Source organism: Siphateles boraxobius, unplaced genomic scaffold (assembly GCF_051911475.1).
Source record: "Siphateles boraxobius isolate OS27281-9 unplaced genomic scaffold, OSU_SipBor_1 22, whole genome shotgun sequence".
NCBI classification, from domain to species: domain Eukaryota; kingdom Metazoa; phylum Chordata; class Actinopteri; order Cypriniformes; family Leuciscidae; genus Siphateles; species Siphateles boraxobius.
In genome coordinates this window covers 39,482,501-39,497,224 of record NW_027508833.1, presented here as the reverse complement: position 1 = coordinate 39,497,224, position 14,724 = coordinate 39,482,501, and the positions used below count along the sequence as shown (strand labels likewise).

Genomic DNA, 14,724 nt, shown 5'->3' with positions numbered 1-14,724 from the left:
AAAAGTCGAGACAGGACCCATCGTCAAAATTTCTGTGTCCACCACTCTAGTTCATCCAAAACAAACTACAAAACAGACTCAAAGTGTTAAATACCGGAATTATCCTTTAACATATTGCGATACAGCAAGTATTGTAATTCGATTCTGCGGTATATTGCGATTCATGTCCCCCATATTATTCAAAGTCATTACAGAAAATTAGGATTTTTTCCCCCACCACTAGGAACCTTGTGTTCTGGCGGCCCACCGTACGGGTGTTGTGCCGTACAGCTGGAATCACACCCATCAAATGCAGATGACCGAAACACTGGGCCGCAAGTGTGCAGCTGTGACTGACCCCACAGAGAACAGACAAGGGCGGGTGAAAGGAATGTTTTTCCATGACTTGTTTATCCTCAGAGTATTTAAAGCAACCCACCCAGGGGTTGAGACGTTATGGATACAAAACAAAGTCATTTAGTAGTGTAATTTCTGCTAAATCACTTGGAAGGTTTCTCTGCAGTACCAGGCAGGTTTCTACAGAAATCTTTCTGACTCAACAGCCGAATTGCTCATAGAAGCACGAGGCCCGTTATTTATTGGCAAGCGGGCTGCATTCCTCGGAGGCCGAAAGACACAAATTACATGAATGCAGATGCATCTACATGCATGCGCTGGTGTTGAGAATATGCACTGGGTCTGGTTGATGTGTATGCAAATAAATCTGAGCTTTGGACCGAATCATTAAAACGTTACTCAACTGTCATTTATGTTACTAAGTTCTAGTATGGAAAATGAATGGCCAAATGACATGTATTAAAATAATTTAGTAATAATGTATTACTTTGCCAAGTAAGACATGTTCCTGGATCAACATATTTTGTTGATCCTTGATCAACATTTCTGCCTGAAGATGTAGTCCTATCCCTAACCCTAAACCTACCCATAACTTATCCCTAAAATCAGAGGGAAATGATAGGTGAATAACACAGATGTAGAAGAACATAACCCTGGTTGTAAGCGTAAACTTGTCATAAACTGTAAACTTGTCCCTTAAAACTGACTGGGATGTTGTTCCGGGATCAACAACATACATTAATATAATGCTAGTGGTTTCAGGCTGTTAAAACAGGCAAACAAGTTCTCCTACACCTTCACTGAGCAATACTCTGCTCAAATAAATAAATGAATAAACCAGCGTAAGCTGATTTGCTGGTAAAGCTGGTCTATTGGGTGGTTCTCGAGGGGTTTTGGCCACTTTTCAGCTGTTCAGTTTGGGAAACCAGCTGGCTGCACAGCTTGTTTTTTAGTATGTTTTCTAGGGAATGCAATATCATAGAAAGGTGGGCTTTAAACATTTTTTTAAAATACATTTGTAATATATTTAAAAATAATAATATTTAGGTTTGTATCAAATAAATTGTAAAATAGTTTATTAAAAAAAAAAATATATATATATATATCAGCCAGCCCTGGTATGTGCCCATCTTGAGTGTGTATTCATCCGTACTAAGCACACAAACATGCGTGCGCACTGATAAGGTGAACATGCAGTGGGCTGAAATACCAGCGCTTGTATCAGCAATGTGTGTTTGAACTGCAAATAAGACTTCATAATGTTCCTGGCAGATAGAAGCGTCTTCAGGGTCGGGGTCATTCTTATTTTGAAAATGTGCTGCTCTCTGCCACCATTTATATATCGTGTAAGTCGAGAGAGGCTAGGAACGTAGAAACTGCATAATCCTTTATAACAAGTCTATGTTTCTCTCCTATTCCTGAGATCTATGATACCCCTTGGACCTCAAATGCACATGTAATTGACCATGTGCTCTTTTCTAGCATTCAGAAGCCTCATTACTTCAGCATCACCAGACCAGCTGGCTTTGGGGAACCCGCGGTTTTAATGATACTGTGAAAATGTATCGGGCCCGATTCTGGATTTTAAAATACTCTGTTTGATCTGGTAATGAATTTCTGTTGCTGTGGCACTCTCATTGATATGTGTCTCTTTCATTTTCGTTCAGATGAAAACTGGGATGACGACCAGCTCTTGGGCTTTGAGCCATGCAATGAAAACCTGGTTACGGGCTGTAACATCATTGATGGGAAGTGTGAATGTGACAGTGTACGAACATGCAACAACCCATTTGAATTCGCCAGCCAGGACGCCTGTCAGACAGCCCTGCAGAAGATTGAAGGTACCTCTTATTTCTCCATTCTCATTATCTTTTCTCTCTATCTACTTCAGCGTGTAACAGACTTGTACCTGCACGCGCATGTCTTTCTGCAGTATGCATAATGTCATCTTGCTATTTAATGCGTCCTTGATGGGTTTAAAATATGTGTTTGAACTTTCGATTGCTTGACTTTGAACATACAAAAAAAAATGCGTTATAATAATCACATGTACAATTGTTGCAATTGGGGTAAATTATTTATTTTATTTTTTATTATTGATTTTGTTTGTACAAAAGTGCAGTAGGTTTGCCAAGATATTTTTTATAAGAACCCTAAACAAATTTTGTTCTTCCTTTTTTTTTACTTTGAGACAGCAACATATTTCTTGGATTCGCTAAGCCACTGCATGACAACGTGTTTGTCATCCCTGGAGCCTTTTTTTCCTTCTTTTTTTTACATAATTGTTTGTTCTAATTCCCTTTCTTTTGTAAAGACTGGGGAAGCAAAAGGGTATTTTCTCCTCTTTTCTTTGTGGCATCCTGCTTAAATGACAGGCTTTTTTCAGAAGCCTGTGATTAAACAAACAAACAAATCTGATTTACTACTAGAGGCTGATAAGGCTCCTTTTAGAGCTATCAGAATGCAAATGTTGCGTTGAAAAATGCAGTCCCTGATGGATGCTTGCTCGTATTCTCTGAGCGTGCCTGTGCATTCAGTACTAGATGGTGGCACACTGGCAATTAAACATAAAAAAACATGCTTGTTATCACAACGGTCATAGCAACGGGTGCAGGGCCTTGTTGTTTTATAGCGGCAGGTGTGCTTTTCGTCATCCCTGAAGCCGGCTGTGGCTATTTTTGAAGGTTTACCCCCTGTTTTAGTTGACTAATAGGTGCTTGTCGTGTTGTTTTGACTAGTGCTTTAGAGTTGTTGCAGTTGTCACTTGTTTATTGTGATGTTGTGTCTAGTCTGGGATGTTGTTTTGCTTTTCTATTTGTAGAGTTGTCAATTTGCTAGAGATGTTGTGTCTAATAGATAGTTAATTGTCTTGATGAGTAGCTCGATGTTGATGTTTTTTTTTCTATTGCCTTTTGATGCCTTTGTCCTTTTACAGTGGTGCCAGGCTAATAAAACGGGGGTGGAAAAAAATATTACACTAAGCAATACCTGGTTAAAAAAATAAAATAAAATAAACTAAAAGGATTTGCTGGTCTTAGCTTTCCTCCTAGCTTGGTTAAGCTGGTCTGTTGGCTGGTTTTAAATGGGTTTTGGGCACTTTTCAGCTGTTCAGGAAACCAAGTGAAATCCTGTACATTATGTGATGCAAATGTAAAATATATATATATATATATATATATATATATATATTGCAAATAATTCACTACGGTAAAAAAGTTCTGAGGTCATAACATAGTATTTTGCAAGGAACTATGCACAAAAATGTCTTTATTAATCAATAATCTGCCCTGTAATCATAATGCGTGAAAAGTTTCCACTTTAGACACTTTAAACAAAGTAAACTTTGCGTCTACATGTCTACTAACTCTCATTAGAGTGTTAGGTTAGGGTTTGGTGTCTGGATTAGTAGAATAAGTTGACATGTAGTTGCAAACTTACTAGTAGAATGTCTGTTAAGGGAGCATGAAAATAAAGTGTTTGTAGATATTAAGTCTACTAATACTCTAATGAGAGTTAATGACATGTAGTTGCAGTGTTACTTAATAGTTAGCAGAATGTCTAAAGTGGACCATTGAAATAACCTACATTTATTTGGTGTTTTACTGCCACTAATGTTTATTTTAATAGGAAACTGCAGTGGGTTGTACAGTATGTATAGGTTTTGTATGTAGGTAGAGGCACATTTACCTCAATGAGTCTGTTTAAGAAGTGCCTAAAACCCCGAACAGGAAGTTTTGCATAGGCAAGCACCACTCATATTTCCTTCAGAAAATATGAAAACAAAAAAAATGGTCACTGCTAACACAGTTTGTTTTGCTCATGCTGGCCCAAAGCAACATAGTAAGTTCAGTAATATGTTTTTAATAAACCGTGTATAGACACTACCCACCTATTTTGTTGCTAGAGATCGTGATGCATTTTCTGTCTGCTGCGTAAAGTAGTTTTTCTTCCAATCTCCTCATATATCTGTTTGCGCTCAGTGCCGTGAGGAGCGTGGGCCAAACACATGTTTCGCAGTGTTGTAATGGTATGCGCTCAGCAGTTATCATTTGCATATGAAAAACATTACTGTCTTGATTCATCAACCTGGCCATCTTTTGTGTCTGGAGTCAGCAGACATTGTGAGATTTTATTGATTTCACATTAAACAATTGCTTCTGTCACACAGAAAGTGGAGCCGTCACGGTAATATGAAAAAATTCGATCTCGTACTTCCACTTCTGTTGTTCTCTTTGCGCTCTCGGTGAAAAAGAGACAGAAGTGTATTTAAATCACTAGAAATATGGGCTTTTTCTTTGAGGTTGTTCACCCTTTTCAGCCCGATGGAAAAACGTCCTTCGTCACAAGTGAGTGTTTTGTGTTTACGGGAAGCTGGCAGGCACAAGGGCAAACGTTGAATAGATAGCCTAAGTGCTATTGATATTATCAGAACGGGTCTGTTTTGAAAGGTTTGGTGACCTCTTGGATTTCTTTAGCCAAACTGTGAGGACAGTGGGTCTTTCTCTAAGGACAGTGAAGATTGATAATGTCGTCGCAGTGCCCTCTTCAAGGTTCCCTAACAACATCTATAGTCTCTTCTACTGTTGCTACTACAGGAAATCAATCCTCAATAAAGGAAAGATGTTCTTCGCATCATATCTTCGGATCAGCTCTCATCTAGTATTGTAGTATGATCTATTTTAGGTAAATCCAGTCTTTACATGTCAATGCGACGTGTTTTTTTTTAAGCGGGCGGTTCTTAAATCCAGAATATAATCTGTCGATAATAATGTGGGACTTGAAGGATGGTAAAACTGACCTTAAAAGACACTGATACTGTCCAACAGATACAGGTTCAGGTTATTGTACAGAGACACTGTTCAAGGGTTTCAGATTTAATTAGGGATGTCCATTTGCTTGAGAAAATAACACTTAAACTATGACATATTGAGGAATTAAATTTTTGGCACACACAGAATCTGTCCCCCTTGGCATATTTACTGAGGGAGAAAATGTGCGTTATACAAAGGGAATGCATTTAAATTTGGTCAAATCTGTTAAACTGATTTTAAGACAGTAGATATAGGCATTTTCTGTGTTTTTATTTACTCTAGAATGGCCTAAATAATCAAAATATTATACTGTATACAAAATTATACTGTTGATGTCAGATTTGTTTGCTGATTTAAAATGTCTTTGAAATGTAATCATGACAAATAGCAATGTTTTTTATTCAACTACTGTAGATATCAGCTGAACTCGTATGGTCTCTGTTTAGATGGCCTCCGAGTGAAAGGACTTTGAAGGGATTTCAAATCGTACACAGTAAGCCAATCATGTATTTTCTTTCATGAATTATTTTAATAAGTCTCTTATTCTCACTAAGGCTGCATATATTAGATCAAAAAGCAGTAATATTGTGAAATAGTAAAATAACTGTTTTCTATTTTAATATATTTTAAAATGTAATTTATTCCTGTAATGGCAAAGCTGAGTTTTTAGCATCCATTATTCTTCAGTGTAATAACATTTGGTGCTCAAGAAACATTTTTTTGGCTTATTAATAGGTTTGTGCAAACTTATATTTTAAAATGCATTCAAATTGAAAACAGTTATTGTAAATAGTATAGGATTTTGCAATATTACTGTTGTTTACTGTATTTTTTTATCAAATAAATGCAAAAGAGACTTATTTCACAAACATTAAAAAAAAACTTTTAATTGTTCCAATTTTTTGCCAAAATTCAATAATATAGTATAATTAAACACATTTTATCTTGTAAACTAACTAAAGTTTGGAAATACAAATGGGAAAAGGTCCAATGGCTTGTTTCACAGTGTCAAACACTTAGTTTTAATGGTAGAGTGCATTTGAACATGCAGACTTTTGGATCAATTAAGACTTCTGAGCTCTGGGTCAAGGTTAGTCAAGGCAATTTTACCATCAACTTGAAATGACTGGATCTAAACAGCAGTAAGGGTATGTGCCGGAGCTCTTTTAGAGAGAGCCTGTGTTTGAAATTAACATGGAGGTGAATGGTAGTCTTCCACTAATCCAGTTTAGACCCCTGACCTAGAGGATGGAGTAATTTGGTAAGTTTATGAATGCACTACTTTTAGAAACTGTTGCTTGAAAAGATATAACTTGATATTTTGCCAGCTACGTAAGTAGAAAGCTTATTTAATATATATATATATATATATATATATATATATATATATATATATATATACACACCAACCCACCAAATGCGTGTGGATTTAAGCAGTGGCGTGTACCGAAGTCACTCCTCCTAGCCACTTCGGCGGGTTGAATTTTATATATATTATATACATTTTTCAACTGTAGTCTTTTATGGAAAATTGTAAAAATACAGCAGCCGCACACTCAAAACATTGTGCAAGATCAATTTATTAGCAAGTTTTCGGTCTTGCGACCTTCTTCAGACATACAAACAGAGTGAATGTGGCCATATAAAAATGCCCTTGTCAATCACCTCTCCTAATTGCATAATGCCAGACACCTGTGTTAACATGGCTAAGGCTAAAGGGATTGGGAACATGGGAAATGTAGTTCAACATAGCCTATATCAAATATAGCCTTAGGCACAGGGTCTGCTGAAAACAAAACACATAAATTACATCAAGATTTCAAAAAAATTTACAAAAATTTTTTTTTTTAAAGAAAATGAACAAAAAAATGTTTTTCTATAAAGAAATATACACAACATCAACACCCTATTCCATGTAAATATCAGGCTATGGCCATCATAAAACATGGAATAGTCTATAGTAATGAGATTAAAGAAACACACTCATATCAAAATCCTCATTAAGGCCCAGTGGTTGTAGAGCTTCTAGCATATAAATCTAATATAGCTCTCTCTGACATAGTCGCCTGTCTACATCACCCCCTCTCTGAGAAGTTACCTGTTCTATTCCCTGAAACCTGAGGGAGGATAGAGGATGTGAGTGGTTATTAAAGTGGCGGGCAACAGAATAATTCATATCATTTCATCTTATTGAACTTTGGTGTTCGCTGATTCTTTGCTTCAGAGGGCGAATAGTTTTGCCAATATAGATCACATCACATGTGCATTTAAGCATATATATAACATTTTTGGTGTTACATGTGATAACCCCTCTTACTGGAAAATAATTCCCTGTTCTAGGATGTGTGAACGTGTTTGTTTTCCACGTATTGTGGCACTGAGCACAGTTACCACAAGGGTAATTTCCATGTTTGAGGGGAACCAAAAGTGTCTGTCTAGGACTTGGTAATATATTGGCTCTAACCAATTTATTTCGTAGGTTTGGCCCTCTTTTAAAAACAAAAAGGGGTGGATCTTTGAAATGTTGAATGAGAGCTGGGTCTGAAGTCAAAATGTGCCAATATTTAAGAATGGTATTCTTAAACATGTAAGCCCGAGGGGTAAAAGTTTTAATACAGGTTACTGAAAAATTATTTTCTTTCTGGATACTCTTTGTAAACAAAACCTGTCTTGATTTCGACAGGGCAGCCTGGTGGGCGTCATCAACACACTGAGCAGAATAACCCCTTTCTAGAAACCTTTGTTTCATTTCCAAAGACTTTTCTATGAAATCTTCATCGGAATGGCATATACGCCTCAATCTATAAAACTGACTCTTAGGTAGGCCATTTTTCAAAGCTTTAGGATGGGCACTACTTGCCAAAAGAAGGGTGTTACGGTCAGTGGGTTTCCTGTAGAGTGTGGTAATGAGGCCTCCATCCTTTAACTCTATCCACATGTCAAGGAAAGATACACGTTGTAGATCATATTCAATTGAGAATTTTAGATCTGCATAAACATCATTCAAAAAAGACAGAAAATCTAAGAGTTCTTCCCTTGAAAAAGACAAAGTTATATCATCAAGATATCTGTACCACTTCAGAATTTTTTGACAAAAGTTTTTGTTTTCGGGATTAAAGACAAAATTACACTCAAACATACCCATATATAAATTGGCAAGGTCTGGAGCGAAGGTAAAGCCCATGGATGTACCTTTAAGCTGTAAATAAAAATCCCCTACAAAGGAAAAATAGTTTAACTTAAGGACTAGGGAGGCCAATTCACAAATAAAATTACTGGGGGGGAAATCCGTGCGATCTTGGAGGTAAAATCGTAAGGCATCTAATCCTCGTTCATGGGGTATATTAGTGTAGAGGCTTTCTACATCTAAAGTGACCAGAAAAATATCACCAGGTAAGTTGCTAATTTCTGCGATTTTATTAATTGCATCAGTTGAGTCTTTGATGTAGGACGGAAGTTTAGAAACATACGGCTCAATGTAATGATCCACATAGTTAGAAAAAGGTTCCAAAAGGGAATCATTGGAAGCCACAATGGGTCGAACTTTTGGCTCTATAAGAGTCATGGATAGAGCCATGTCCGTGACATTAAGAATTTTCTTTTGAAAATCTAAAGTAGGATTAACCTTAAGCTTCCTATAGAACTGTTCGTCGTTTCAACTGTAGTCTTTAAAAAAGGCAACTGAAATAGTAAACTAAGTACAATGTAGTGTTCAAAAGTAGCGATTTTTCAACACATATCGATACTGAAATATCTGAAACAATACATAAAAAAAATATATATATATATAATATATATATATTTAAAAAATTATAAAAACAATAAAATATCCTCATTTTCCACAGAATAGATTCACGTTCTCTCTCTCATCTCTCCGACGGCGAGTTACACACAAACCTCCCTTCACTCACTCGTTTCACTCACTCCGCATGAATATTGTTGGTGTTACAGGGCTTGAATTTCTACGTGGTATTGCATGTATTGCGCTTCATTTTACTCATTCATGCATATTTTGTGCTAGCACTCAAAGCACATAAAGCCACCTCTCAGTACTAAATTTAGTTATGTTTGGGCTTAAACGCTTAAACAGTCTATTGGCGCTTTTCCACTGCATGGTACGGTACGGTACGGCTCGGCACGGCTCACTTGTGGCGCTTTTCCACTGCATGGTACGGTACGGTTCGGCTCGCTTTCAATGGTACCACCTCTGTTTAGGTTCCAAGCGTACCGTACCGATACTAAAATGTGACATGGAAGTACTGCAGATCACTGATTGGTCAGACAGACAGAATCGTCACTACCAGCGTCATTGTATTTGCGAGACATCAAACCCGCTAGATTTAAATAGCCATTAACAGCCACCGCTGTAGCACCTGTTTTAAAACTACTTTCTTGACTTCCTTGAAGATAAAAAACTTCCAAAAAAGAAATGGCTGAATCGTAGTCAGTGGACGAGAAGTGCAGACGTTCCTCTTGTTGGTTGCCGAGGAGCGGATAAACTATAACGATCAGTCTTAATCCCACCCACTTAGAAGCGGTACTAACTGCAGTGGAAAAGCAACCGAACTAAAGCAAACCGAGCCGTGCCGCGCCGCGCCGAGTCGTACCATGCAGTGGAAAAGCGAAGCGAGCCGAACCGTACTGAGCCGTACCGAGCCGTACCATCCAGTGGAAAAGCGCCAAAATGCACACAAAATAATCACAAAATTACAGTTCTTAAGAGTATCCACGTTAACACAGTCAGTTATGTTTTAAGTGAACCTAAACAGTTGAGAAAGAAAACGCATGTGTAGAAGTGATTGTGAACAGGAAGTTTTGTTGTGTGGGACTCTGTTCTGCTCTCACTGTTGGTTTTCTCTGACCCAGCTCAGCCAAAGCACATTAAAGGAAATGCCAAGCATTCTTGCAGTCGAGCTGTGTCTCTGCTGCCCTGGCAGGATTACAGTGGAGAATATTTGTTCTGGGGAGCCGGCCATGCTAATTGCAGGCCCTGTTGTATGCAGGGAGAGAGCAGCTTCATGCCAAAAGCAACATGTTTCTGATTTAACAATGTCCTGTTTTCAAAGAGAGCGTGGGGGGTCGGCCAACCCAGGAACGGAATGCCTGAATGTACTGTACTTTGACTTTCCCTGTTGTCCCGTAGAGGAAAACGCAAAGGCATTCGACCGTTTGATGTGGAACATGGGCAGAGCTCCAGGTGTGACGGTGTGTGCTGTGCACCATGAACAAACTGCTACTAGTTGTAACATTTGTATTTAGTAACGATGACTAGGACTGGGTAATATGGCTAAAAAAATATGAAAATATTTTCTGCCTTTGGACCATATTCAAAATATGTCACAAGATTGATGGATTTACCGTGAACGTTAAAAAATAATCATAGCATTTTCATAAGAATGATATTTAACCATTTTCATTTATATGCCATATGCACCAATATAACAATGCATCAAAACAACAATATTTGCTTGCAAATGTGATGCAATGACTTCTGTAAATATATAATGATGCAAATACAGTTTTGAATCGATCAAAGTTTCAAGGAGATAAATAAAACTTACTCCAATGCCATTTTTACTACAGAAGATATGCTATTTTATCTTATGCTCCCAAACCTATTGGCCAAATAAAAAGTGTGTTAAAATAAAATTAAAATGCATCTATAATATATATATATATATATATATATATATTAAACCCTGCATAATTTGGCTGATTTCAGGTTCACCTGACATCAATTGGATACTTTTATAGCAGACCCAGACAGAATTAAACTGAAAGCATGGGTTTCTCATGCTTATTATTTGGTTGAAAAACACTGTTGCACAAGTGCAGCTTTTGGTGTGTGGAGTGTGGATGTCTCTTGTGTTGTTTTTTTTTAATGTTTTTTTTTTTTTTAATGAGGACTGAATTTAATTTTTAATTGAAATAAACTTTTCTGGGAGGGTTTTGCTCGTGCCAGCTGTCTAAAACCACAGCAGGCTAATTTATGCACAGCTTAAAGGGTCACTCCACCCATTTGCATTAAGCTTTCCATTGTTAGAAATCCAGTCATACTATTGCATGGTCGTTCAACACTCTTTCATTTTCCCCTGAGACGAGAGAAATCCTCTATTTACCTTTTTCACTTCCTCCTACAATGACGCAAAAATCGTCATTTTACGTAATTGTAGGAGGAAGTGTAAAAGGGGGGGATTTCTGTGAAGACTACAAGCACTAGTTCCCGCCCTTTCAAACCCGCCCATAGGGGGTTGGACCTAATGCGCTAACAGACCTATCACAGATCAGTGCCAGGGCGTTTGATTTCACCGGCAGAAACTTTTTGAAAATATGAACGAAGGTACTGAATACACAGGCGGATGCATTATGGAGGATCTGGATTTTGACGAAGTTATGGTAGAAACGGATGTTCGTGGCTACCTTTATGAGCCACAGTATAGCGACGAGCAGCTGAGGGCTATGGAGGAAGCGGAGGCGGCTGAAGCTGCTGTCACCACAGCCGATGCAGACGATCTGCCTGCCGCGGACGAGGAGCCCGCAATGGCTCGAGCTGCGGCAGATTGGTGGTGCCTGTGCTCTCACTGTGCGCCAATGGACACAGAACAAGAGTCTGTCTGCTGCCGAGAATTCCAGCGGTGCTACGGAATCGGAGGATGACACGGACGTGTGTGTTGTTGCTCACCCGAGTTTCGCACCCCATATGGATACTGGCGTCCTGGAGCCCTACTTTAGAATACCTAAGGTCAACTGGCAACGTCAGCCAAAGCCTACAGGGTCAAATGGTCGTCTTTCTGTAAAGTAAGTTTATTTTAATTTTGTTAACACGCTAACGTGGCAGGTTCATTGCACAAATATCTTGCAGTTAAGCTAGCTACTGTAGTGGGTGTGGTCTGCGGAGCTGAGCATTGCAATGCACTATGGGGATTGTTGTCTACAATCCACAAGCACTAAAAAGTAATTTTCTGCCTTTTATCGGCCAAGAAGGTCCCAAATTAGAAATTTATGATACTATTCTACTACATATACGACCCACTTTCAATACATATTCATGTCTCCACCGGTGGAATGACCCTTTAATTTCTTAAACTTAAATACTATATATATGTATACATATACTGTATGTATATAATGTTTGTTGGCATTAATTATTATGGGAGCAGAGTGTAATTAACCTCTGTGGTTTTTTAAAGGTCTGCAAAAATATCCACAGCATTCTTGCTACGGGTTATTTTATCCTCCCCTGACTATGGCAGTGGTAAATGTTTGAGGACAACTGTCTGTTCAGCACGAATGTGTTCTTCCTCTACACAGTCAGGAGCCAAGATTTAGAGCCGATGCGGCTTTCGAAACTCGCTCATCAATCTGTCCAGGCGTCTGGACATACTAGATGTTGTGAGAACCAGAGCACCACCACATCACAAACTGGTGTTAATTGGATGCGGCCCCGTCACATCTACAGGGTCAGCTCTCGCGCACGACATGAGTAGTTTCCCTCCTTTCTCCTGAGGCGGAAAATTAGAGGTGTTAAAACCATTGATTCCGTCACCTTTGCCATGTGTAGTTTTCTGCCAGAGACATGTCAGTAGAACTTCCTTTAGAGCTTATTGCCTTTTAAAATCCAATCTTTTTCATTTACCATGTAAATAAATCTTGTTTGGGAGTTTAGTGGAATGTTAGCAGGCCTCGCTGGTGACCTTAACATCTTATCCCGAGGGCACTGTTTAAGGAGCTTTAAAGGACTTACACCTCGACTTATAATAGGTTAATTGATTTCAAGGTATTTTGCAGCGCTGTCACCATTTTCGGACTACTCATGGCCAAGGCGAATTTTGCTTAAACTTCAGATTTTTTTTCTCCCAAGAAAAGTAATTTTAAGTTGCCAATGTCTTAATGTATTGAAGAATATATTTTTGTATATATACAGGTGAAACCCGAAAAATTAGAATATTGTGCAACAGTTCATGTATTTCAGTAATTCAAATTAAAAGGTGAAATTAATATATTTAATATATATAACTATATACATATGCATGATTATACTTTTCAGAGGGCTGACATTTCTGTATTTAAAACCCTTTTTTTTAGTGATTTCATGTAATATTCTAATTTTCTTTGATTTAGAATTTCCATAATCATCAAAATTATAACTTTTGGACGATATTCGAATTTTTCGAGTTTCACCTGTAGCTTATATGCGTGTGTGTGTGTTTGTGTGTTTATATGTGTATATATATATATATATATATATATATATATATATATATATATATATATATATATATATGTATATGTGACCAGTGCTGGCAAATGAAGTCCGAATGCGCACGGGATCATTTCGAGCTAAAGGCAAAACAAGTGAAATATCGACTTTGAGGTTTTCACAAAAATGTGTTAATTAAGTCCTCTTCTAGCGACCCCTTTGCTCCAAATATCAATTAAACATCTAAAAGTATCTTTATTTGTAAGTTTTCTGGGAGAAGTACCTTTCCCTTGTCCATGAAAAACGATCTTACTCGCGCTGACTGACAGATCTGAAGCGTGCACACAAAGACGCCTCAGACTCGATCCCGATATACACATACACAGAATTACAGTATTTCAAAATATCTGTCTTGGCGAGTATTCACACAATGTTAATCATACAATTGTGGTATCATGGAAAAAAAAAAGTATAGATATTTTGCTTATAGATATTTTTCTAAAAAAAAAGCTCATTGTGACTCATTTTCCCAGCACGGGTCACATACTGTGTATAAAATATGTTTGCGAGTTTGGCAAATATCCATCTCATCAAGTGCTCTTTCTGTTTTATAAAGTATCCCGTTTTATTTCAGAGTGAGAAATTGCTCCAAATGATTCAGTGCTTGAGTGATCTGTCTGATGACCCAAGCTGAATCATGAACAACCCTTAGGCTATTTATGATGGACACTCTTTTCAATGTTTGGCATACTGTCTCATACCATGTTCAGATGTACAGTCAGAAATTTCGATGTGAACTCAAACAATTCTAATCAGATCCTCCCCAAACCAAATTATTTGAATGGTGCTTTCCACAATCATTGTATAGCTATATACTCTTACTTTACATCAACATTATTTTCTGTTTATTTATTTTCTCCTTAGATATTTTAGTAGAAACTTCTAAGAAAAAAGTGAGGCTTCAATACATTGCAGGGACCTCCTGAGCTAAGAAAGAGCAGTTCCAGTTTTTATCTGTGTGTATCTGGAACATGGAGGCCATCCAGCAGTGTTGTGACCCAACCAGGGGTGCGTTTCCCGAAAGCATCGTTAGCCAACTTTGGTCGCAAGTTCCGTCGTTATCAGCATAGTTCAAAGAGTCGGTGTTTCCCGAAAACATAGTTCTAACGAACATTCGCAAACACCATCGCAAAATTGTGTGGTTTGAACTACAGCTGACCTGTGGTTAGAAACATAGTTTCTTGTTTGCTTGACATGTGGACTTAATAAATCCTTGTCTTGATCAAAATAAGCAAGCTGACATTCAGTGCAATCTGTACTTTTATTTAGAATACATACAAATGTCATTTACGTCTTTTAGTTTGTTAGATTTAACAC

At 37.8% G+C, this 14,724-nt stretch overlaps 1 protein-coding gene across 1 annotated transcript in view; it reads left to right on the top strand.

Moving 5' to 3' along the window:
• Positions 1-14,724, top strand: part of crim1 (cysteine rich transmembrane BMP regulator 1 (chordin-like)) — a 146,740-nt gene that overhangs the window by 15,710 nt on the left and 116,306 nt on the right. The window contains exon 2 of the mRNA XM_077240129.1: positions 2,004-2,177. Within this exon, the coding sequence (XP_077096244.1) occupies positions 2,004-2,177 (174 nt within the window). The remainder of the gene's footprint in view (positions 1-2,003; positions 2,178-14,724) is intronic.